General features: G+C 46.9%; 1 protein-coding gene across 1 annotated transcript; it reads left to right on the top strand.

Moving 5' to 3' along the window:
- Window positions 1–12,515: 12,515 nt before the first annotated feature.
- hsd3b1 (hydroxy-delta-5-steroid dehydrogenase, 3 beta- and steroid delta-isomerase 1) lies at window positions 12,516–15,999 on the top strand. The gene is made up of 3 exons (XM_056289610.1): window positions 12,516–12,867; window positions 13,924–14,088; window positions 14,556–15,999. The coding sequence occupies exons 1-3, from the start codon at window positions 12,714–12,716 to the stop codon at window positions 15,362–15,364; spliced, it is 1,128 nt and encodes a 375-aa protein (XP_056145585.1). The 5' UTR covers window positions 12,516–12,713; the 3' UTR covers window positions 15,365–15,999.
- The last annotated feature ends 9,814 nt before the right edge of the window (window positions 16,000–25,813 follow it).

The following is a 25,813-nucleotide window of genomic DNA, read 5'->3' on the forward strand; positions in this document are numbered from 1 at the left end:
CAGCCTCCCCAAGCTCACCCTCCAATGTCAGCTTCACACACTATGCTGGAATGGACCATGAGGGCCAGCAGAACAATGCAGCACAAATGCAGCTTGCTCCAGTCCCTCCTCCTCGTGCCTGATCAGAAGGCTACACGGACACGCCACCCCAGACGCTTGATTACGCCACCTATTTGATAAGGAGAGAGATGGTGCGTTCCGGGCTGACCCAATTTGACGATCGTCCAGAGAATTACTGGGCATGGAAAACCTCATTCCAGAGCATCACACGTGACCTCAACCTGACGCCGCGAGAGGAACGCAACCTACTCGTCAAATGGCTCGGCCCAGAGTCATCCACCCAGGCTAAACGAATCAGGTCAGTCCATGTAACCAGCCCTGCAAAAGGAGTCAAATAATATGGCAGCGCCTAGAGGAATGCTACGGGGACCCTGAGGTCATCGAACATGCTCTGCTGAAAAGGCTTGAAGATTTCCCACACATCACCAACAAAGAACCTCACCAGCTGAGAGAGCTGGGCGACCTGCTACTAGAATTGGAGTCTGCAAAGTTGAGTGGTCTTACACCTGGGCTTGCATATCTCGACACCGCACGGGGTGTTAATCACATAGTTGAAAAACTCCCCTACAACCTGCAGGAAAGATGGGTTACACAAGGCTCCAGATACAAAGAAGACCATAAGGTAGCCTTTCCACCTTTCAGCGTTTTTGTACAGTTCATCTGCATCCAAGCAAAAACCAGAAACGACCCGATTTGTCATTCTCCTCATTCAACTGTTCAAACAGCCAGAAGCCCGACAGAGCAGCTAAATTCAACAACAAGCCGTCTGTCTTCGTTAAGAAAACTGAGGTGTCAGCCATAGCCCCGAGCTCCCTGAACAACCAGCCTGAGAAGAAAACTGACGAGCTAGATAAACATTGTCCCATCCATAACAAGCCCCATCCCCTTTTTAAGTGTCGTGCCTTTAGGAGCAAGCACCTAGATGACCGGAAAGCTTATCTCAAAGAAAACTCTATCTGTTACCGGTGCTGTGCTTCCACTAGATATGTTGCGAAGGACTGCAGAGTGTCTGTCAAATGCAGAGAATGTGACAGCGAAAAGCAGATCTCCGCACTCCATCCCGGTCCTGCCCCCTGGTCAGCCGAAGAGACCAAATGTGAACCAGAGCAAAACAGAGAAAAAGAATGACGTTCTCCTTGATCTAACCTCCAAATGTACTGAGATATGTAGTGACAATCGTCAGCCCAGATCATGCTCTAAAATCTGTCTGGTGAAGGTTTACCCATCAAACCGGCGTGACAAGATGAAACGTGTCGATGCAGTGCTGGACAACCAGGCAGTCTCCTCTCTTCGGAGACTGCCTGTTGAGGTTTGGATCACGTATGAACGTGGTGTCCCTGCTGATCCAGAGACGACTGCTGTGTGTGGAACATTCTGTATCCAAACTCTCTGACCTGGTTGGAGTGGTGGTGTCTCCCGTGCTCTATGTCATCTGTTGTATCCTTCAACCTGTTGTCTTTTAAGCTCCTGGTCTTTCAACTCGAAAGCTCTCAAGTCTGGCCATGCTGGTTTGAGAGTGCGTGGACACACCGGAAGGGGTGTTTGGATGTTGTGCCCCATCAGGAGCTGTGCCGGTGATACTCCATGGGCAAGAGGAGTTGCTCTGTATGCCATAAGCGCTTTCTGGGGGTCCTCACTCTTCTGCAACAAGGATTTCACAGTCTTTACTGCACGTTCAGCTTCCCCATTGCTTTGCGGGTAACGGGGGATACTGGTAACATGTTGAAAGTTGTAGTCTTTAGCAAAATCTGTGAACTCTGCAGCAGCAAACTTCGGTCCGTTGTCTGTGACGAGTGTATCCAGCACCCTGTGGCGGCTAAAGATTACTTTTATTTTCACAATCACAGCTGTTGCTGAAGTGCTTGTTAAATTGGCAACCTCAATGTATCTTGAACAGTAATCAATGACTACTAAATACCGACCCTTCTTCCACTCAAATAAGTCAGCTGCTAGCCGTTCCCATGGGCGTGATGGCAAGGGTGTGGTCATCAGAGGTTCTGTGGCATTTTGACTCTCTTTAGCACAAATTTCACACTGATGTACCTTCTCTCTGATCTGTTTTGTCAGCCCAAGCCACCACACTGCTTCATGGGCCCTGGCCATGCATTTCACCATTCCCTGGTGACCCTGGTGAATTTTGTCCAAGATGTCCTGTTGCATGCTTGCTGGAATCAGTATTCTCTTTCCTTTCATCAACAGGCCATCCACCATCAACAGGTCGTTTCTGTATTGCCAGAAAGGCTTTAACTGTGGCGTAGAACTGCTTCTTTCCCATCCTGTGTGGATCAGGGAGGACAGCTGCTTACACACTGGATCTTCTTCTTGTGCTCTTCTTATTTGTAGCAACTTCTCAGGTGAGGCCAGGAGTTGCTGAATGACCTCATTGATTTGAGCTATGGCGTCGTTCTGAAGCGCAAGGTCTTCCTCTGTTGCAGTACGCTGGAGTGGAGCTCTTGATATTGCGTCAGCTGCAATAAGATTTTTCCCTGGTACATGCACGATTGAGTAGGAAAAAAGCAGAAGTCTCAATCTGAAGCGCATTATACGAGGCGGGACGTCATCCAGCGCCCTTGAGCTGAGAAGACTGATTAACGGTTTGTGGTCGGTTCGCATCACAAAGTGTAGGCCCAGGAGGTAGGTCTGAAATCTTTCGCAAGCCCAGGTGACAGCAAGGGCCTCATTTTCAATTTGGGCATATCTGCGTCCTGTTTCAGTCATACTGTGAGATATGAAAGCCACTGGCCTCCAGTCTCCAGGTTCTTGAAGCTGACATAAGACCCCTCCTAATCCGTAAGACGATGCGTCTGCTGACACCCTGGTCAGTTTCTCTGGACTGTACTGGGCAAGGACAGCAGATGAGCTGAGCTCGTTTTTCACCTTTTCAAAGGCACACTGCTGCGCTGCTTCCCACATCCACATGTTTTCTGCTTTCAGGAGTTCTCTGATTGGCCCAGTGAGCTCTGCGATGTTAGGAGAGAATTTCTCCAAATAGTTGGCCATCCCCATGAAGCGTTTTACGTCAGCCACATCTTTGGGTGGTGGCATCTCTCTAATTGCCCTAGTCTTCTCAGGATCTGCTTGTATGCCCTCTGAACTGACAATGTGTCCGAGAAATTTGACCTGCTTCACTGCGAACTGACATTTGTCATTCAGAGTTAGACCCCACTGCTGCAGTCTTTGCAACACTTGATGCACCCTGTCATCATGCTCTTTGGGCGTGGCACCGAACACCAGGACGTCATCCGCATGACACAAAGTTCCTTCCTTAGGCCATCAAGCATCTGCGTTAAACGCTTCTGAAAGTGTTCTGGTGCGGATGATATTCCAAAGGGAAGCCGATTAAAACAATAACCGCCAAATGGTGTGATGAAGGTGTTGAGTGGGACTGAATCTTTGTGCAAAGGCACCTGCCAAAAACCGGCAGTGGCATCCCGTTTGGAAAAAAATCCTAGCTCCAGCTAGCTTAGCTAGCGTCTCATCAACAGCTGGGAGAGTATGTCACTCCCTGCACACATTTTCGTTCAGGCGGGTTAGGTCAACACATGTTCTAATTTTTCCATTAGGTTTTGGTACTACGACAATTCCTGAGCACCACTCTGTAGCTTCCTCCATGGGAGAAATAACATCCATTTCCTCCATCCTTTTTAACTCTTCTTGAGCTTTTCTTCTTAAGGGCAATGGCACATGGCGTGGCGATTTCACACCCACTCAGAGCCCCTCTAAAATAAGTGAATCCAACCAGAAGCGGCAGTCAAAACAGTCAAAGGAAAAGAGGCTAAACAGGACAGCATAAACACGCAGCAGATTATGGAGGAGCTTCGCAATGAAATGAAACAGATGTTCATTGCAGTGATGGAGATGACTCACCACCCTCCAGGACCAAGGCAGTGAGAAAGAGGCTGTAAAAAGTGCAAAGAGGAGAAGGTGGGTGAAAATTGCCCACACTGTTTCAAATGTGGACAAGAGGGACACTTCTCTCGTGGGTGCAGGAAGCAGGGAACTTTGTCGGGAAACGGAAGTGGACTGCCGAGACGGGACCAGCGGTAGTCCAGGATGGAGCGTCCCAAAAGAAGACAGCCTCAACCAGCCATACTATTCTGCCCACAACAGCAGCCACAGGAAAGGTAGCAGGCACCCCTGTAACTGTAAGAACAGTTCAATATCTAACCTCTAAATGCCATTCACAGCTAGTTGACCTTGTAGGAGAAAGGTGTGAAGTGAACTGTTTCTTGGACAATCATCCAGTTATGGTATTGTGGGACTCAGGGGCACAGGCTTGTATAATAAATGAACCATGGCGTCAGAAACACCTACCCCATACAGTTATCTGGCCCATCTCAGAGATTCTGGGGGAAGAGACACTTGAACTCCTTGCTGCCAATGACACCCCCATCTCCTATATTGGTTGGATTGAGGTCAGCTTTCGGCTGGAGGATGACCCCTGCAATACAAGCCACCTACAAGTGCCAATACTGGTGTCCAGTGACCCTGCAGTCGCAAGTGACCCTATTATAGGCTACAACGTCATAAGAGCCATCATCAACAGAAATGAAGGGAAAACCAGAAGTGGAAAACAACAGCTGGCACACCAAGTGGGTAAAGCCTTCAAGATTACAGTAAAAACTGCGCAGAGGGTTGTGAAGTTGCTGCAGAATAGTGCTGGGGACCCAGAGAGTGCTGTAGCCCGCACAGGTGGAAAAAGGGTGCCCTTACCAGCCAATATAGTCACCACCGTCTATGTCAGAGCACATGTGGGTGCACAATGTAAGGGTGAAGATATGTTGTTTTCACCTGATCCCCTTCATCCTGCACTAGAGGGCGTGGTTTGTTCTGAAGTGCTTGTGAGGATCCCAGAAAAGAAAATCCCATTTGTACCGATTCCATTGACAAACACCTCCAACCACACGATCTACCTAGACCATCATAAATTTATTGGACTTTTAGAATCAGTTAAGACAGTGTACACAGCAGCCCCATCACCTTATAGAAAAGATGGCATGGAAGCCAAGGTCAGTGGGGTAACCAGCACAGCACGACCTGCACCACAATCTGATAGCAGACAGGAAGAGAAGCCAACATCATGGGACCCCCCTGTAGATCTGGAACACCTCACAAAGGTTCAACAGGAGGCTGCAAAGAAAATGCTGCGCGAAGTGTCAGGCTTTTGCATTTGATAGCGACGACATAGGCTGCATTCCATCTCTCAAGATGCACATTACCCTCAATGACACCAAACCAAAAGACCTACATGTCTGTACCAAAACCCCTCCACAATGAGGTAAAAGAATACCTGCAAGACCTGCTGAACAGGGGGTGGATCATCCCCTCACACTCACCTTATTCATCGCCGGTGGTTTGTGTCCGGAAGAAGGATGGCACCCTACGTCTCTGTTGTGATTATAGAGAGCTCAATCGTAAATCCACCCCTGACAGACATCCTATACCACGGATCCAGGACATGTTGGATGCCTTGGGTGGAAGCTCATGGTTCTCGGTTTTAGACCAGGGTAAAGCGTACCACCAGGGCTCCCTGGATGAAGAGAGCCGCCCATTGACAGCCTTCATCACGCCCTGGGGATTGTACGAGTGGGTATGCATACCCTTTGGTCTGAGCTCAGCACCTGCAGAATTTCAGAGGAGCATGGAGCACTGTTTAGTGGGCCTGAGAGACACCATCTGCCTCCCCTACCTAGACGACAACTTAGTACACAGCAGCAGTTTTGAAGAACATTTGGAGCATGTTCAGTTAGTCCTCCAGCGCTACAAAAAGCATGGGGTTAAACTAACGCCAAAGAAGTGTGAACTGTTCAAGTCCAGTGTGAGGTTTCTTGGCAAGCTGGTGACAGCAGAGGGTTATACAATAGACCCCGCGGAGATAGCACCAGTGATGGCTCTGAAGGAGAAAATCCCTGCTACGGTTGGTGATCTATGCCAGAGGCTTGGCTTTCTCTCCTATTACCAACCCTTTATCCCCAACTTCTCCCGCGTGGCCCACCCATTGTATAGTCTGCTAACTGCCCCAGACGCTGAGGAACACACACCCGACCAACCAAAAGTAAGACATAAGAACACAGCAAAGAAAAAGAAAGGACACCTACCATCACGCATGCCCATTCAGTGGACAAGTGCCCACCAGGAAGTGTCAAACCAGCTGATTGATGCACTCACAGAGCCTCCCATCCTTGGATATCCAGATTTCACCCAGCCATTTGTGTTGCATTGTGACGCATCACAAATTGGTCTGGGTGCGGTGCTGTATCAGCGTCAGCAAGGTAAAATGAGAGTGATAGCTTATGGTTCACGCACCCTGAGTCCTGCAGAGAAGAGGTACCATCTCCACTCTGGGAAATTGGAGTTTTTGGCATTAAAGTGGGCCTTATGCGAACGGTTCCGTGACTACTTGTACTACGCCACATCATTTGTTGTCTATACAGACAACAACCCATTAACATATGTGCTCACTTCTTCAAAACTCAATGCCACAGGGCACAGGTGGGTTGCGGAGCTGGCAGATTATAACTTCACCATATGCTATCGTCCTGGAAGAAACAACTCAGATGCTGAAGGGCTGTCTCGGATGCCTTTGGACATCGAGGAATACATGAGCCACTGTATTAAAGAGGTCAGTCACGACGCAATCAGTGCATCCATGGAGAGTGTCAAAGTTCAAAGGAGAGCCCCTTGCCTGGGTGTGGGAGTTGTTCACATCAGCGCCATGAGCCTGGTAAAGGACTGTGAGACAGGCCAACTGCTCACCCCAGCACAAATCCGCGCGGCTCAGGAAGAGGATGAACACTTATCCAGAGTCCTCTGGTATAAGTCACTAAACAAGAGACCGAGCAGAGCAGAGGTAAAGGCAGAGCACCCTGCTGTGGCTATACTACTGAAACAATGGTTAAAGATCCAGGTGGGTGACGACGGTGTGCTGCGTCGCACAACAGGCCGTGGAGAACAGCTAGTTATCCCCAAAGTCTACCAGCCCCTTGTTTTTAAAGAACTGCACCAAGACATGGGCCACCTGGGAACAGAAAGAACACTTGACCTCATTCGGGAAAGGTTCTACTGGCCACAAATGCACAAAGACGTAGAGCACTTTGTCACTCAAGTCTGTGAGTGTCGGAAAAAAAAGACGCCCAGTAAACAGACCCGAGCACCTTTAACACCCATCCAGACCACTTATCCATTCGAGCTTGTTTCAATAGACTTTCTTCATCTGGAGAAATGCAAGCATGGCAATGAGTATATATTAGTGGTCATGGATCATTTCACTAGGTTTGCTCAAGCCTATGCTACAAAGAACAAATCTGCAAAAACTGTGGCTGACAAGGTGTTTAATGATTTTGCACTCAAATTCGGCTTCCCAAGCAAGCTGCACCATGATATGGGCAGAGAGTTTGAGAACAACCTCATGGCAAGGCTGAAGGATCTTTCAGGCATCCAGGGCTTGCACACGACGCCCTACCACCCCCAGGGAAATGGCTAGGTAGAAAGATTCAACCGCACCCTGTTATCAATGTTACGCACCCTGGAGGACAAAGAGAAGGAAGACTGGAAAGAGTCATTGGCTAAAGTCATCCACGCGTACAACTGCACATGAAGTGAGGCAACAGGCTACGCCCCCTACCACCTCATCTTTGGACGCTCACCCCGCCTGCCTATCGATCTGTTGTTCAATCTCAAAAGAGACGAGGCCCTTGAAACATATGAGGACTATGTGAGCCACTGGAAAAAGATAATGCAAGAAGCATATCATATTGCTTCTAAGACAGCAAACAAAGAGGCGGCCTGGGGGAAAGCCCACTATGACCAAAAGGTGCAGGGGAGAGACCTTCAGCCAGGTGACCGGGTCCTCATCCGAAACTGTACTCCAAGGGGTGGACCGGGAAAAATCCGATCTTATTGGGAAAGCCACGTCTACAGAGTGAAGGAAAGAAAAGGTGATGACAGCCCAGTTTATCAGATCAGCCCAGAGAACGGTATTGGGAAAGACAGAGTGGTTCATAGAAATCTTTTACTGCCATACGACCACCTACCTCTTGAGCAGCCAGCAGCACAGACTCTGCAGCAGCAGAGAAACGTCCAGAGACCTGCAAGGAGGAAGGGGACATCACGTCCCATCCAGCAGCAGCAGCCAGCATCCGACAGCAACTCAGAGCAAGATGACGGCGGCGTCTACCAGTGGCATCTCAGGTCTGGCAGAGACAGGCAGCACCACCAAGCATCACTGAATCCAGATGCAGACCCTTTCCGGCCTCAACAGAGTTCTCCACCTTCAGAAGAGGATGTGCCACTACAGAGCGAAGAGGATGGGCCACTACAGAGCGAAGAGGATGGGCCAGTACAGAGCGAAGAGGATGTGCCACTACAGAGCAAAGAGGTTGCTGACGTGCCACAGCTGGCTCAGCAACATGAATTAGATCCAGCAGTGTATGTGGGTCCTGAGAGTGGTGAGGCAGGAGAAGAATCGCCTCAGACAGTAAGAGCACACCCATACAGACTCAGACAGCCACCTGTCGTACTGAGCTATGAAACACTAGGGAAGCCATCGTTGGTTGCAAGACACTGTGAAGTGATAGAGACTCAGTATCATGAGCAGAGACACTTTTGGTGACCTTGGTAGAACTTTGGTTATAATGTCAGGAGACATTAAAAATTGTGGGGGAGAGTGTGGCACTGAGTGTTTTCATAGACATTGGCATGAACAAGATTAAAATATCTTGCCCCCCATTTAAAATTAAAACTCCTTATAAAAAAAGCGAAAGACTTTAAAATATGTTAAAATTACTGCTTCAATGTTGTTCATGTGATTTCTATTATTTTCTAGTATTTCTGGTTCGGTCTTAAATGGTTGGAACACATGGTCAACAGGGGGCGCTGTAGATGTAAGGTATCGGTGACTGACGCCTGTCATTAGTAGAGTGAGACGTCAGACGCACGAATAAGACACAGACGCCAGGACTGGTGTTGTGTTTGTTTATGTTCCAACAGGAATAAAAAGAAAAATTAATGTGCTACACAAGAACCGGCCATCGCGTCATTCTTAAAAGTGTAACACTAACGTGTTCAGAACGTCATCCGCCATGTCTCCCATAGTGTAAACTAGCGAGTTAACTTGATACTCTTGACTCTTTGCATTTAGTCCTGCTGCTATGTGGAATCTTTCAAAACGTCGGATCCAATTAGGCCAACTACCAAAGTCTCCGAAGTCAAATGCTTCAGGCGGACTTATTGAAAATAGAGAATCCATTGTTTCACCTTCCGAATGCTCCTCTCAAACGTATCATCGCAGCTCCACGTTAGCGTTAGCTCAGCTAGCTCACTCGGCCAATTCAAAAGTTATTTTCTCACGTAGTCAAACTGCACGGAACATTCCGGTCACTTGCGTCGGGTGATTGTATTTATCTCAGAGGCGAGGGCGACGACTTCTGACACCATGTCTTGTACTTTCTAGTACTTATATTAGTAATGAATGGACCGGAGACCAAGGCATAACGTTGACTTTTTACTAGGCATAGCTTCAAGTCTCAACACTCGCGCATGCGCGCTCATTACATATCAAACATGCTTACTACAGCGCCACCCAGTGGATGTCTGCAAGATACACCTCTTTATTTGTTATCTTCAATTGACAGGGCCGTCTTGTCGTCGTCTGCAGTCCTCAAGAAAACATCATCTCCAAGACAGCTTGTGTCAGCAATGAGGCCTTTGGAGTAACACAGCGAGGCAGGTAAGTACTGAAGAGGATGGGAACTCACTCGCTCTTTCACATGGATGCTCTTAAAGCATGGTGTGAAGAATGAGGCTCTGCCATTTGGGAGTATGTTTGTTTTGTAGACATTGACATCAGTAGGCTGGTGAGCTCTATCTAGGCAGATTTCTCCTACGATGACCCAGCCCAAATCCAAGCGCTGTGCATATGGTGTGTTGTGGGGGCCAGTATGCTGCTCACGTACCTTGTGCACACTTAAAAGACTGAGTTTGTAGTAAAGTGTTGTAAGTATACGGAGCAGAATAACCTCCACACCACAACAGAGAGGATCAGGTAGTCTACCATACCTCTCAGTTAGGTTATGTACTTGTCTTGATATGTTCATAGGTTAAAAAAAAGGAAAATGAGATGTGAAATGTGTGTCTAGATATGAGATGTAAAATCTGAAGTTAATTTAACCAGTTTACATATGCTCACGTTTACAGAGATGTTTAAGGTGCCAGCTGTTCCCCTGCCTTGTTGGTAAAATCAGCATTAGGCTTTATTAACATATGATTTAATTTTTCTGTAAAGATCCTGAAAGTATCAGTTTAAAAGGGGGAGATGTAGTGAGCAGGTTTCAATATGTAATGAGCGCGCATGCGCGAGTGTTGAGACTCGAAGATATGCCTAGTAAAAGGTCAACGTTATGCCTTGGTCTCCGGTCCATTCATTACTAATATAAGTACAATAAAGTACAAGACAGGCGCCATAGCTTTTTCGCTCGCGACGGAGCCGGCTTCCGAACAACAAAGAGCAAGCGAAGCAGAGGCTGTTCTCGTTGCAACGTCCCTTCCAAAAGAAACCAGGAATTAAAGAACATTTCTTTGACTTCATGCAAAAGGTCATCGAAAACCATCAAGCAGAACCCGCTCCGCCTCTGCAGCCAGGTGAGGAATATAGGTATTTGCCAATATTTGGCGTTTACCATCCCCAAAAGCCCGATAAAATCAGAGTGGTGTTCGACTCGAGTGCCCAGTATAACGACATCTCCCTCAATGATGTTCTGCTGAGAGGGCCCAAACTCAACAACCCATTAATAGATGTCTTGCTGCGTTTTCGTAAAGAGCGGATAGCCATCACAGCGGACATTGAGCAAATGTTTTACAGCTTCAAGGTAAAAGAAGGTCACCGCAACTATCTTCGCTTTCTGTGGCACAAAGCCAACTGCCCTGAAGAGGAGATCATTGATTACAGGATGACTGTACATGTCTGTGGAAACAGTCCGTCGCCAGCTGTTGCCATATATGGATTGCGACGCACAGCAGAGCACGGTGAGGCGGGTTTTTTTACGGGGGTAAAAAAAGGGGAAAAACGAATGTATGGAGTAAAGTCTTCAATAAACTTCCATCTGAAGAAGACGTCAAGCTCAAGCTACATTCATTCTCCCGTTCGCTATCTGCCTACGCCTTGTTAGGACACAGTTGCTAGGGCAGAGTAGATATTGTACTGCATGTGTTAGTATGTCTGTTAGGAAACAACTGACATCAAAATTAACATTTTAACAACTATAATGTATACTATAGTGTTCTTGTTTTGTTTTGGGGTTTTTTCCCCTCCCCTTTGGACGCGCGGAGAAAGAAAATACTGGGAGAATCGTCGATCCTGCTCTAGGTTTCGAGGTTCAAAATCGAACACTCGTTTCGATCATTCTTCGATTTGGAGTTGAAATCGTGACACCCCTAAACCATGTGATGAGAATGCGTCGGACAAATGAGTAACCTCACTACTCCTGCGTTCATTTAAAGGCTTTTACGTCATGAGGACCAGGATTGTTTTTCCCCGTGAGGTTTTTCGTGTAAACAATGAAATGTCCTCATCATTGGGGTAATACACACACACACACACACACACACACACACACACACACACACACACACACACACACATCTAGTGAAAAGCTTCAATAAGGAGAGCCATGTTAACACTAGCCTAGTTACATCTTTTATAAATGAGACAACCGGAGGTCGAACATCTGATATCATCAACTGTCTGTCTACAGCATATATTCCATCACACACAAAAAATCTCTTAAACATTGGGACATAGATCCCTTCTGCACTGAAATCAGAATGCAAAGACAGGAAAACGAAGTCAAAATTTGCATTCCCACAAATTCACTTGTGTGTGCTATCAGTCGGTTGTGAGAACAACCAGATGCTAGTCATCATTGTGTCTGGGTCACAGCCTTGACGCTTCATATCTTGGCAGATGGTTTGTTGTTTTGGGCTGGTGTAAAATCCTACCTTGTAAGGGACTTTCAAAGCTTTGCCTTTTTGGGGGGAAATGAAACTCTTGGAATGCTTAAACCCTGTAATTTAGACAAATGCGTTGTTGTATTTTAAATCTAATTCGTAAAAATTGTTGCCTAACGAAGTCGATTCGCTGCAGCAAAGATTCCAGTTTATTACTCAACACCATTCGTCCACTTTCGATATCCTATTGGAGAAGAGCTGTGGCAGAGAAGTTGCAGCTTTTTATCAGCCTTATATTAGGATTTATATTAGGCTGAGATATGCTTATTAGTGGTGTCTACATCCGATGGCGGATCACGGCAAATATTTGTCAAGTTGCATTATAAGTAAATTCCTGAGGGGGGAAATATGAGCTTCTCTGGCAGGGGAGGAGTTGACTCTGAAGAGTGTTCATTCCGTCTATATAAAGCACGGCACATCGTTTTTGTTGTTTTCCCATATATTCCCTCAAAGGAGATTTGGTTTTTGTTTTGTTTTTACTCTCATACATTCCCAGAGCATAGAAAAGCAGAAAGACTGAAAGAGCTGCATGCTGATGAAATCACAAATGCCGGAGCAGTATTGTCTCTTTTAAGGTTAACACACTGAATGAAGGGCATAAAGACTAAAACTGCGGTTCATACAGCTTAGCACCGAGGCCCCAGTTAGGTATGTCTCTGCGGGGGGAGGTGTGCGTGGTCACAGGTGCCTGTGGATTCCTTGGACGGAAGCTGGTCAGGCTGCTGCTGGACGAGGAGACACTGGCAGAGATCCGTCTGCTGGACAGATACGAACCGCCCGTCGAGTTTTTACAGGGACTGAAGGGTAACTGTCTGAAAACAATGTTCACTTACAATATACTTATTGGATTACTAAGAAAGAAGGGTTGTTGGAAAAGCCCATAATCGTCGCCTGCTGCTTAAACCGGCCACGGTTTCGCCACGGGCGACGCCCATGTGTTTTACATCCAGCAGCCTACCTTCGTCTTCTTGTGGTTATTGGCTGTTTATTACAAAGGGTTTTATCACCAATGTACTCCGAGTCATGATAGCCCAAAATATCCGATCTCATACGAAATATCTGGTTATACGGTTTGAAAGCGGAGACATGCCGGGGCGCGTCGCGTCCGCTGCCATTCCAGCCCCATTACGCGTGCCGCGTAAAAGGCGCAGAAACGTCAAGTGTCGTGGCTTTGGTTCCTCGTCTATTGCATGGCATCATCAAATTTCTCAGAATTACTTTTAGATATTTGCAGCATGTATTCACTTTTCTGTTGCAATGCCTCGGCGTCTGTATGAGTCATCGTCAAAATTGTAGACAATCTTGTTTTGTGGCAAGAAAACACATACTAGCACACCCTTTCCCGTATTTTGATCGTTATACACTGACGCTGTATTTATTCGTTTTTGTTCAAATTGCACACATAGAGAAATCAATGCAAGGAAATTAAGATAAAAGGATGTTTGTCTTGCTTACAGGATGTGGTGTTCTTGTAAAGCCAACTGAGACAAATTTGTAATTTTTGATATTGGGCTGTACAAATAAAGTTAACATGACTTGACTTGACTTGTCTAAAAACAAAGCTGCGGTGAAACGCGACACGACACGCCAGTTAGCCTACATGCATCCCCTTTCAACACATCAGGCATTAGCAATTTAAACAGTAACTTAAATACCGTCTCTTTCCTCAGACGTCAAGTATTGATACAATGAGCATATGTGCAGTGTTTCAGCCCTGTAACATAGATTTACCTTTATATTCTGCACCAACTGGCTCGCGTTCCACTTCTATTTCTTTCTTCTTCTTTCTTTCTTCTTTTTTTTTGGCATTATCAATAGTTGTTGACCTAGTAGAACATTCTTCTTTTACCGTTTTTTCAGACTGCCAAAGGAAAACTGTTGTCAGTGTGTATGAAGGGGACATCAGGGACAGTGAGTTCCTGAGAAAAGCCTGCCGCGGAGCATCCATGGTCTTCCACGTTGCATCTGTCATTGATACTCATGGGAATCTGGAGGACAGTGAGCTTTATGACATCAATGTTAAAGGTACTGACTGTCACTGTAAGATTGAACTGAGATATGAAAGATGAAATGAAATGAACTTAGCTTCTGTAAGCTAGTCTTTTTTTCTGAAATTATTAAATAGTTCTTATTCCACAATCAAGAGAAAATTCCCAGGAGTGATTTAAAACCTTTATAAAGCAGAATTGCTTACAAGTGCCTGTTCTATTTAGCACTAAACCTGAAAGGGTAACATGCTTGTAACAATCTTAAAGTGAATCACAATCATGTTATTTTGAGAAAATTAAGGGACATGGATGAGAGAGCTGTACTAGTCCCTGTCAAGTCGTGCACTAATGAAAGCCCAAAGTCAAACCAATCTTTCTATTTCAGCTATCTGATTTCCTTGTAGGTATAACTCCACAAGAAGGAATTATCAATTTCTGATACAGCGCTTTGTTGATCTGTCCACATAAAACTACATGAACTGTTAGCCCGTCCTTGCATTTCAGGAACCAAGCTCTTGCTAGAGGCGTGTATCCAGGAGAACGTGACTTCCTTCATCTACACCAGCAGCCTTGAGGTGATGGGGCCCAACTCCAATGGCGATCCCATAATCAATGGCAACGAGGATACAAAGTACAACACGTTCGGGCTGTTCACTTATGGAAACACTAAAAAAGAGGCTGAGAGGATAAGCTTGAAGGCCAATGGTGAGGTGCTGCAGAACGGGGGCCTGCTGGCCACCTGCACCCTAAGACCTATGTATATTTACGGAGATGGCTGCCGCTTCCTCCTTTACCACATGACAAGAGGGATCCAAAATAATGATGTTCTGTACAGAGTCTCAGCCCCTGAAGCCCTTGTGAATCCGGTGTACATAGGCAATGTGGTTCAGGCCCATCTCCAGGCAGGCCGTGCCCTTAAAGATCCACTGAAAAGAACCAATGTTGGTGGGAAGTTTTACTACGTCTGCGATGACACGCCACATATGAGCTATTCAGATTTTAACTACGCCATAATGTCATCACTGGGGTTCAGTATTCAAAAGAAGCTTGCGATGCCCTACACCCTCCTCTACCTGTACTGCCTCTTCTGGGAGATGCTGAGATTTCTGCTCCACCCCTTTATAAAGATCCACGTGCCTATCACCCGAAAGCTTCTTGTCCTGATGAACACACCATTCAGCTTCTCCTACCAGAAGGCTCAGAGGGACCTGGGCTATGCCCCAAGATACACCTGGGAGGAGGCGCGCACTCACACTATTGAATGGCTGGCCACCAAGTTGCCCAAAGAAAGAGAAAAAATAAGATCTAAATAAGAGTTATATGATGTATGCTCACTCGCAATATTCAGGAGTACTATTAAGTTCTTTTTTTCCCCTGTTACTCTGGCAGCGGTTTTGTGGCAATCTATATTAAACAAATCTAAAAAATAACTTTTCTCTTTGAATGTTTCATTCATTGTCTCTAACTGCTTCATCCAATTAAGACTTGGGTCCAGAAGCAGGCAGGCATTTGGTGGAAGGCAGGGAATGATGATTTGGCAGATTGCTCGCCAAGTCATCACAGGACCCACTCACATGATTACACAAAGTTAATGTTAATTTAGAGTTTCCAGTTGACCCATAGTCAACCTGTACTGCCTCTTCTGGGAGATGCTGAGATTTCTGCTCCACCCCTTTATAAAGATCCACGTGCCTATCACCCGAAAGCTTCTTGTCCTGATGAACACACCATTCAGCTTCTCCTACCAGAAGGCTCAGAGGGACCTGGGCTATGCCCCAAGATACACCTGGGAGGAGGCGCGCACTCACACTATTGAATGGCTGGCCATCAAGTTGCCCAAAGAAAGAGAAAAAATAAGATCTAAATAAGAGTTATATGATGTATGCTCACTCGCAATATTCAGGAGTACTATTAAGTTCTTTTTTTTCCCTGTTACTCTGGCAGCGGTTTTGTGGCAATCTATATTAAACAAATCTAAAAAAATAACTTTTCTCTTTGAATGTTTCATTCAATGTCTCTAACTGCTTCATCCAATTAAGACTTGGGTCCAGAAGCAGGCAGGCATTTGGTGGAAGGCAGGGAATGATGATTTGGCAGATTGCTCGCCAAGTCATCACAGGACCCACTCACATGATTACACAAAGTTAATGTTAATTTAGAGTTTCCAGTTGACCCATAGTGTGTTTTTATGTTTCTATATTGTGTTTTTATGGACTCTAGGAGGAAACAGCAGCAGCCTAGGCAATGGGCCTCCAAAGTGTTGTTGTCAATTTGGCGCTCTCAGACCACATCTGGATCCATTTATTTTTCACCTATGGCAAAATGAATGTGGTTTATGGATCCTGTTAGCCAATCATTCAGCTTTTAATGTATACTGAGTAATATAAGCAGAAATGGCATAAGATAAGGTTATCATTTCCCCATGTAATGAACCTTTAAGAATTATTTTGTTAACAACCATGGACCATGGACTGGATGTTGCGTTACAAGAGTGCAAATACAGGAACAAATATATTTTATGCTAACCTAACAATTGCTAGTGGTCTCTTAATGCAGCTTGGAAATGATCGAAATCCATCTCACCTAGTCCCAAAATGCATAAATAATAATAATAATAATCATCATCATCATCATCATCATCATCACATTTATATAGCGCTTTTCTAGACACCCAAAGCGCTTCACATTGAAGGGGGTAACGCACCTCAGCCACCACCAACGTGTGGCACCCACCTAGGTGATGCACAGCAACCATTTTGCGCTAGAACGCTCGCCACACACCAGCTTGAGATGGAGGAATCATTGAGCCAATTATGGGGGGAAGGGGGTGATTAGGTGGCCAGATGGAGAGAGCCAGGTTGGGATAAGTGCCATGGGATCTTTGATGATCACAGTGAGTCAGGACCTCGGTTTAACGTCTCATCCAAAGGATGGCATCTCCTACAGCACAGTGTCCCCATCACTAGGATTTGATGTTTGTCGTTTTTATTAGGACCAGAGGGAAAACTGTCCCCTACCGACCCACCAACACCACTTGCGGCAGCAACTCAGTTTATCCCGAGAGGTCTCCCATCCAAGTACTAAGCAAGACCATATCTGCTTAGCTTCCGTCATTTGGCAGAGCCAGGGTACATGTTGACATGGCTGCCGGCAAGGCGCAGTCCTCAAAAGCGAAAAGAGTCAATATCAGCGTTGGATATAATCAAAGGCAATTGTTTATACACTCCCATGTATTCTTATATTGGACTAAAACAGGGTTGGATCCAAAGTCCATAATTTGCTCCTGAAATTTACATCACACTTTAGAAGTCTATACCCCTTGAACACACGGACGACATGCAAACTCAAAGTGGATCGAGCCCAGGACCCTGTTGTTATGGGGCAGCAATGCTATGCACTGAGGCAATGTACTGCCCTGTACAACCGTGCCTGTTAAAATTATACTTTTCTCTCGTGGAAAAGACATTATTGTAGTAAATGTTTCATTTATGGAATGTGCTATGTAGTTGAAGTTTGATCGACTGACCGACGCTCTTATTGGCATGCCCCTTTGACACGTTGAAGTCCTGTGGTAACAATGTGGGCAGGCTGGCAACATGGTGAAAATAGCAGGTGAATTTTGGGATGAAAAAGGCCTTTAGATGGAAGTTACTTTTTTTTTTAATAGTGTAACTGAGGGTTTGTAGATGTCGCCTATACTGTATGAAACTATAAAATAACAAATACGGAGGTTCCACTTTCACACGAGGACTACTTTATTTGGATTCTTCCCCCAACAGAACTCCACAGCAACAACACTGTGTACAGCACTTCCGCTCTCTCTTCAGCCTTCAAAATAAGAGCTCAAGGCATATACTGTGGCAACAGCTTATAACAGGAACTTAAAATCATTAACAGGCTAAGTCCAGAAAAATAGGTTATATACCTCCCCTCCTACAAAAAGAAACGTCCTCGTTTCAAAACAGTAACACTATAAGTGCAAAAAAAAACACAGGCTTGTCCAAAACATTATCAACCTGTCCTCCTAAACATACATATACAAAGCAGAAAACACACACTGAAAACAAAAAAGTGCATATCAATCTGCGAACCCCAGAAGGAACCCAACACCATAAAACAAAATCTTAACAATAACATTATGCATGTTATCCCTCACGTCACTTAATGACTTAATGACTTAATGACAATTCATTAAGTCTCATTGATTTACTATGTAACTAATCATTCATGTCACTGTTTCTCTGACTATAAAATGATCACAGGATCAGTGTTTCCCACATGACTGAAATATACTTGTGGTGGTAGCAGGGGTGGGGTACGATCAGACTCTGCTATTGCTAGATTTGATACTTTTCGATACGTTGGCAGCCATGAATATACTTGGGCGGTCTGCAAAGTATTTACTATGTGTGGGAAACCCTGCGGGTTCTAATGATTAGCCAATCAACGCCAAGGATGGGACTAACAGTGTTGTCAAGCTGTTGTTGAGCGTTGTCATTTGTAGTGTAATGAACATGTGAATAGATTGTTGCCTTAACCATCAAAACATGTTAGGGTTCTCCTAATCTCTCTCTATTCTTGCATGTCTTGTTTTACAGTCACATGCCCTAGTACGGAGGACTCCCAGGCCACGACTGCTGCAGGGGATTCCCAGCCAAGAGCGTTTGCTCAAGAAGAATTTGGTAAGATTGTACACATAGATCGCATCATGCTGAAATCTTAAAGATGCCACACAGGGTATCAATTAGCCATGGCATAGGACGCTATACTATTTGGGGTTATATCTCAGTAAAGCGCCCTGCCACCATTCATTCATTGTACCATAGACATGTTTCACTTGGTCTGTAATACTGCATCTACAGATAAAATTTTTGTCATTCACCCTGTTGATCCTTAGTTTTAATGTTTTGTAATTTGCAACTGATCAGACGTAATTATTTATATACAGGCATGGTATTGTTCGATTTTCAACAACCCTTTATGGCTTTTGAGCACTCAAATGGAAGTAGAGATTACAAGTTCTCTATTGCACCTTTAACATATTCAACATGCTTTTGCATTTCCTTCATAGACCGAAACATGGACAGGCTGTCAATGACTTCTGGGTCATTCTGTACTGATGTGCCTGCTGTGCCTCTGCAAAGCTCCTCGTCTTGGTCCCTGCGTCAGCTGACAGCCCAAGAACAGTGGAAGGAAGCTCGGCCAGACCACCTGCAATATCTACTGGCAACTGAAGCTGTTGGCCAGGAGTTGTGCTCTATCTGCCATCAGGCTGCTGTTATAAGGTTGGAGTCAGATGTCTGCAGCTCTCTGTCAGTTTTTGTAAATAGTTTAGTTTACACACTTTTATCATAGGCTGAATAAATACGGAAGGACATGTCCTAACAAAAGGACATGGCTCAGTCTTACTCTAATTATTCCAACCAAATGCAAAGTTGAAAATATATGGCACGTCTTATTTGCTTATGAAATAATTATCTGTTTTTCTTTGCATAGGTGCAGAGACTGCCTTCCCGAGGAGTGGTTGTGTGAGGCCTGTGATGTGTTACACCATAAAATATGGCCACTCCACAACAGAGACAGCATGGTGGATGGCTTCCTCAAGGCCCTCCCACCATCCACATGCTATACTAAAGGGGAAACTGGACACTACATCCCACACAAGCAAGGTACATATTCTACGTTTTTTACTCACTCACTATTACGGGATTATCTTATGTTCTCAAAGTTTGATTGGTAGTTATTTCTGTGAGAGTGTATGACATTAAAATATACATGCTTCTATTCTGTCTGTTATGCAAATAACATGTTTCTATTTTATTTTCTGTCAGCTTCCATTTTACCCACAGTGCGCACACCACAGCTATGCTCCTGTGAAGTTGCTGATGTCACTATGTCTCCAGGCAGAGAAGTCCTCCTTATCACCATAAACGGTAAAGAGTTGTCGTTTTATACTTCATATCTGTTAGCATAATGACATGTCATTGTCTAAATTGTTTAAATGTATCACCAGGACGGTTGACTTGCACATGCCTGTTCATGTGTGCAATATCTGCCTGCAACGCTGGACCCCGGATCTTAAAGATCTAATCAAGAGTGGTTACTGGCCAGCTCTTCACATTCCCAGACCCTGCACACTATTGACCTCCTGCAGTCATTCCAAGACCTGAAGGTCATTTCACCTGGCTTTCCCAGGCAAGCTTTTGCAAAGCTGCTGGAACATCGCACCCGGCGTGCTGGAAGAGTAAGTGTAATAGAACAAATGTCTTCCTAGTTATTATTATATTCTTAAATAGACAATACCCACATGTTCATAATTATGTACACTTCAGTCAGGGCAAATCAATGGGGATGCACTTCAGCAAAGCTTCCTGGAGTTCAGCTATTGCTCGTTTGATGAGGACCAGCTCTGCTGTGCGACCCCGTTCACCTGCCCCGCCCCTGTCCAGGGTGTCTCCCCGCCTGCCGTCCAGTGACTGCTGGGATAGGCTCCAGCATCCCCGCGACCCTGAGAGCAGGATAAGCGGTTTGGATAATGGATGGATGGATGCATGTGATGCATCTTGTGTTGCAATTTGATGTTGTTTTATTTCATTCATTGAGGGGCGTTCTCAGTTTATTTTGTTGTGGGTTGAAAGAAAAAAGAAGAAAACCGCGGAACTGTAGAATCGTTCTAGATTGTTATGATTGCCAAGCATGGAAGCTGAATAAGTTAATAAAGGAATTTAAACATTACACTGCTGCCTTGGAATTAGATTTAATAACTTTACAGTTACCTCTTGCTTTTCTCACCCTGTCTATCCCCCAGAATTTAAGATTTACACAAAGTGCGACATCCACTGTGGTCTTCAGTCATTACATTCTACATCAGCCTAAGATAATACTAAGACCCGGAAAAACAATACCAGATGTCTATACCCTTGACCCAGTTCTCCTAGGAAGGATTACATTTTTGTGTAATCGTGGTCAAAGAACAAGAGGCAAGATCCAGGCAAGCTCACAATGTATTATGTAATGTATATGACTCAGCCTGTAAACTCTTAATCCCTTTAACAGACCTAAGATGGAGGCCACTTTCAGAACCTCGCTGACATTCAAGTAGGAAAAAAAGATTAAGTATGTTAACTTAGAACAACATTCAATCATCTGATGATCAATCTTCTGCATTCACAAAAGGGCAACCCGCTACATTCATACATACATACACACACACACACACACACACACACACACACACACACACACACACACACACACACACACACACACACAGAAGCAGACTAGTGGGCAGAGACGCCAGAGTCCAGCATTCAAAAACAAACAGGCATTGAAGCCAATGAGGTCAGGGATTCAAAAACAGGCTGCAAAAAACATGCATGGCCCCTTTAGACTCAGTCTGCACAGGCCTCAAGAAATTTACATCAACTAAAGCAAAGAATACCATTATTAATCAAGATTTAATGCATATATAAATACATATTTGATATGAATAATCATATGACTGCAGCAATATATTTAAATGTGCCAATAAACTTAAATTATTTATTCATCTTTTTTTTCTTTGTTTTTCTAGCTTTTTAACCCCCCCCCTTTTTTTTTTCTTCTGCCAATTGTATTCGGCCAATTACCCCACTTTTCCGAGCCGTCCCGATCTCTGCTCCAGCCCCTCGGCCGATCCGGGGAGAGCTGCAGACTACCACATGCCTCCTCCGATACATGTGGAGTCGACAGCCGCTTCTTTTTCACCTGACAGTGAGGAGTTTCGCTAGAGGGACGTAGCATGTGAGAGGATCACGTTATTCCCCCCAGTCCCCCTATTGTGTTTAGAAATCGCGTCAGGACACAGCACTGTCGCTCGACACAACCTCTGTGTTGCATTGTTTATTTTGACTGACACGGCGTCACAGACAGACCCGATCAAACAACCCAGAGCCCGCAGGTATCACCAATCGATCCCAGCACAATAGAACAGCACCAAATCAAATGCAGCACTGTCGATGTGTGCAGACATAACCCCCCCCCCCACCCCCCCAGCAGGATTTAATAATAACAGAACTACTGGGCATCACACATCAATCAAGGCGCAATAGTACGATGCTATCATTAACTAATTGCAGCACTGGTGATCCAGTGTGCAGACATAACATCCCCCCCCCGGCAGGATTTCAAACATGAAAGGTTGACACAAAGTCCTCTAGGTGGCCAGGGCGTAAACGTGTGCGAACAGGTCGCGAGACAGCCTGAGGCTGGGCAGGCCGAGGTGGGGAGGGGGAAGGCAGGGGAAGCTGAGGCCCAGGAATGTCTGGGGCCCGTGTAGGAGCTGCATGAAGACCCGGGGTGTCTTGCCATGCTGAGAGAAAGGCTAAGGTTGTGTCACCAGCTGTGTGTGGTGGAGCTGACACCTTCCGCAGGCGACTGGAGTGCCACCAAGTGCCATCGCTGAGGAGGTAGGTGGCTGGGCCCAGCTGACGGGTGACTTGGAGAGGAGAGGTCCAGTAGGAAGCCATTTTTTTGTCCTTGTGGGGCCTGTGGACCCTGACCCAGTCTGACGCATTGATGTCTGGCACCCTGGTTCGTTTTGACTGGTCAAACCGTTGCTTCACCCACGTCTGCTGACGAGTGACTGAGGCTCTGACCCCAGAGGGAGGTGCCTGGGATGTGGAGGGGTGGAGACTGTCAAGGGGAATGTACAGTTCCCGGCCCAGCATTAGAGAGGCTGGGGAGATGCCTGTGGTCGAGTGCTGTGTGGCCCGATAGTGTAGCAGAGTGTGACGGAAGGCCTGTGTGAAAGAGCACCCTTGGGCCATGTGTGCTCTGAGGCCGTTCTTCAGTGACTGGTGAAAACGTTCAACGCCGCCATTGGCCTGGGGGTGGTAGTACGCAGTGCGCATATGACGAAAGCCCTTGTTTTCGAGATAAGCAGTGAACTCAGCAGAGACCAGCTGAGGACCATCGTCAGTGGTGATGGTCTTTGGGAGGCCCCAGCGAAAGAAGAGTCCAGGAAGTCGATGATGACCTGTGAGGTCACAGTGCCGGAAGTGGTGAGCTCAGGCCATTTTGAGTGTAGATTGTAGGCGACCACCATGAACCGTTGGTGGTGGGGAACTCCATGGATCTCACCACAGATGTCCAACTGCAGGTGTTCCCAGGGCTGAGAGGGCCAGGCGAGAGGTTGCAGGGGTGGGGGAGCCTGGTGGCCAGTCTTGCCACTCACAAGGCAGGCAGAACGGTCTTTCATCAGAGCCTCAATATCTCTGTCTATCCCTGGCCACCACACCAGGTCTCAGCAGCGTTGTTTCAGTTTCACAATGCCCAGGTGGCCTTCATGCGCCATATTCAACACACGCGCACGGAGAGCACCTGGGACCACTGTGCAAAACCCACGTGCCACGCAGGTGTCATTCCAGCAGGAGAGCTCCTGTCTGACTCAGGGGAACGCAGCCAGCTCCTCTGGGACCTTGTGAGGCCAGCCGTTCTGGATGTAGGTGCGGAGCTGGGAGAGGACAGGGTCCTGTTCGGAGGCTGCCCTCAGCTCCTGCAAGAGACAGTGGCCAGGAGGGGTGTGTGTAGCATTTGGACAATGTCCTTTTCCACACAGTCAGTGTCTGTCTGTGGAGCTGGGGTGGAGACAGAGCAAGAGAGCAGGTCGGCGACAACATTGTCTCTGCCTGGGGTGAACTGCAGGCTGAAGTTGTACTGGCGGAGGCGTGCAGACCAGCGGTGCAGCCTCAGGGGTTTGTGGCCTGTCCCAGATGTGGACAGCAGCGCTGTCAGGGCCTGGTGATCTGTCCTGAGGGTGAAGGAACAGCCATAGAGGTAGAGGTGCCACCTTTCACAAGCCCAGATGCAGGCTAATGCCTCACGCTCACTCACGGAGTACCGCTGCTCGGTCAGGTTGAGGGCACGGGAGGCGAAGGCGATGGGCTTCTCCACACTGTTCTGGGTTTGAGACAGCACAGCCCCTATCGCTGTGGCTGATGGGTCACGAAGGTGGAGCTGGAGATGTCGAAGTGAGTCAACACTGGTGGTGAAGTCAGTTGAGTCTTGAGATCACGCACAGCGTCACTGCATGCCTTTGACCACACCCATGGCTCATCCTTACGCAGCAGCTGGCGTAGGGGGGCTGTGGTCGCAGAGTACTGGGGAAGAAACCTCAGGTAGTAGGCTGTCATACCCAGGAAGGAGGCGACCTGGGTGGCCAAGCTGGGCTCAGGGATGGCCTGAATGGCATCCACATTGGATTGTAGTGGAGTTACACCGCTCGCTGACAGCTGGAACCCCACGAACTCGATGGCTGGCACAGAGAGGACACAGTTCTCAGCATTGAGAGTTAGCTTGTGCTTGGACAGGGCTGCGAAGACCATGTTGAGGCGCTTGTCATGGATTTCACTGGTGGGCCCGTGTACCACTATATCGTCCAGATACATGGCCACGCCCGGTATGCCAGCCAGCACGGAGACCATGACTTTCAGGAAACAGCTAGGGGCGGAGCTGAGACCGAAAGGCATCCTGGTGTAGCGAAGCACTCCTGCATGTGTCACAAAGGCTGTGAGGTTTCGGCTGCTGGGGTGGAGGGGCACCTGTAAGTACCCCTGTCTGAGGTCGAGCTTGGAGAACACCTCAGAGCCATAGAACTGAGCAGTGAGTTCTTCTGAGGTGGGCAGTGGATACTTATCAGGGACCACTGCCTTATTTACTGCACGTAGATCGACGCAGACACACAGGCCCCTCGAGTTCTTCTTAGCCACCACGAGGTTTGAGACCCAGGGTGATGCGTCCACCAGTTCAACGATACCAGCTTCCAGCAGTTGTTGCAGCTTGGCAGTGACAATCACGGAGAGCCAGTGGGATGCAGCGCAGTGGTTGGATGACAGGTTTCACAGCAGGATTGAGGAGAGGTTGGTGGGCGAAGGCGGAGAGGCAGCCCAGCCCCACAAACAGTGATGGCCAATTCTGCTGCCAAGGCGTGGCAACAGTCAGGATTGCTGCCTCCCCTGTGTCTAAGAGGGAGAACCCCAGAGCGGAGAACAGGTCCAGGCCCATCAGGTTGGCCCCACGGCGTGCCACATGAAAAACTGGATTGGGCACCAGCTTGATTCCATAGCGGACAGTCACTTGGAGAGAGCCAACCAGATCGATTTTGTAGTCACCATACCCACAGAGGACAGCTGAGGGTGCGGACCGTGGCAGTGAACTGAAAAATTGACTATAAGTATCAACATTCAGGAGAGACACACCTGCACCGGTGTCCAACAGCAGGGGGATGCACACATCATTAATGTTGACTGTACATGATTTGAATGACACTGGCCCAGAGCTCACATTGTGAATGATGGTGGTTGAAGACTGGGGGGTGTGGCCCTCTGACCCAGCCGGGGAAGATCGACAGACGTTAGCAACGTGGTTTTGCTTACCGCAGCTACGGCATGTCTGGCCACGGGCAGGACAGTTCTGAGCCCTTGAAGCATGAGACCGAGATCCACAGTTACCGCAGGACTGTTGAGGGCGGGGCCGAGAACGCCGTCGTTGCAGCTGCAAGACGTCCTCAGTGGAGTCGGCGCCCGCCTCGCTCTGGCTGGGTTGCGTCCCGGGGGGCAGCCGTGAGTAGAGGGAGAAGTCGTTGGCAGCTTGACTGGAGGTGGCCACTTGCTGTGTATTTAGCATAGCAGCACACTCAGCTGCTCTCTCAACTTGTACTGCGATGGTAATTGCTCTGGACAGCAACAGATCGTTTTTTTCCAGCAGGAGAGTCTCACGCACCT

Source organism: Lampris incognitus, chromosome 11, assembly GCF_029633865.1.
Source record: "Lampris incognitus isolate fLamInc1 chromosome 11, fLamInc1.hap2, whole genome shotgun sequence".
Classification (NCBI taxonomy): domain Eukaryota; kingdom Metazoa; phylum Chordata; class Actinopteri; order Lampriformes; family Lampridae; genus Lampris; species Lampris incognitus.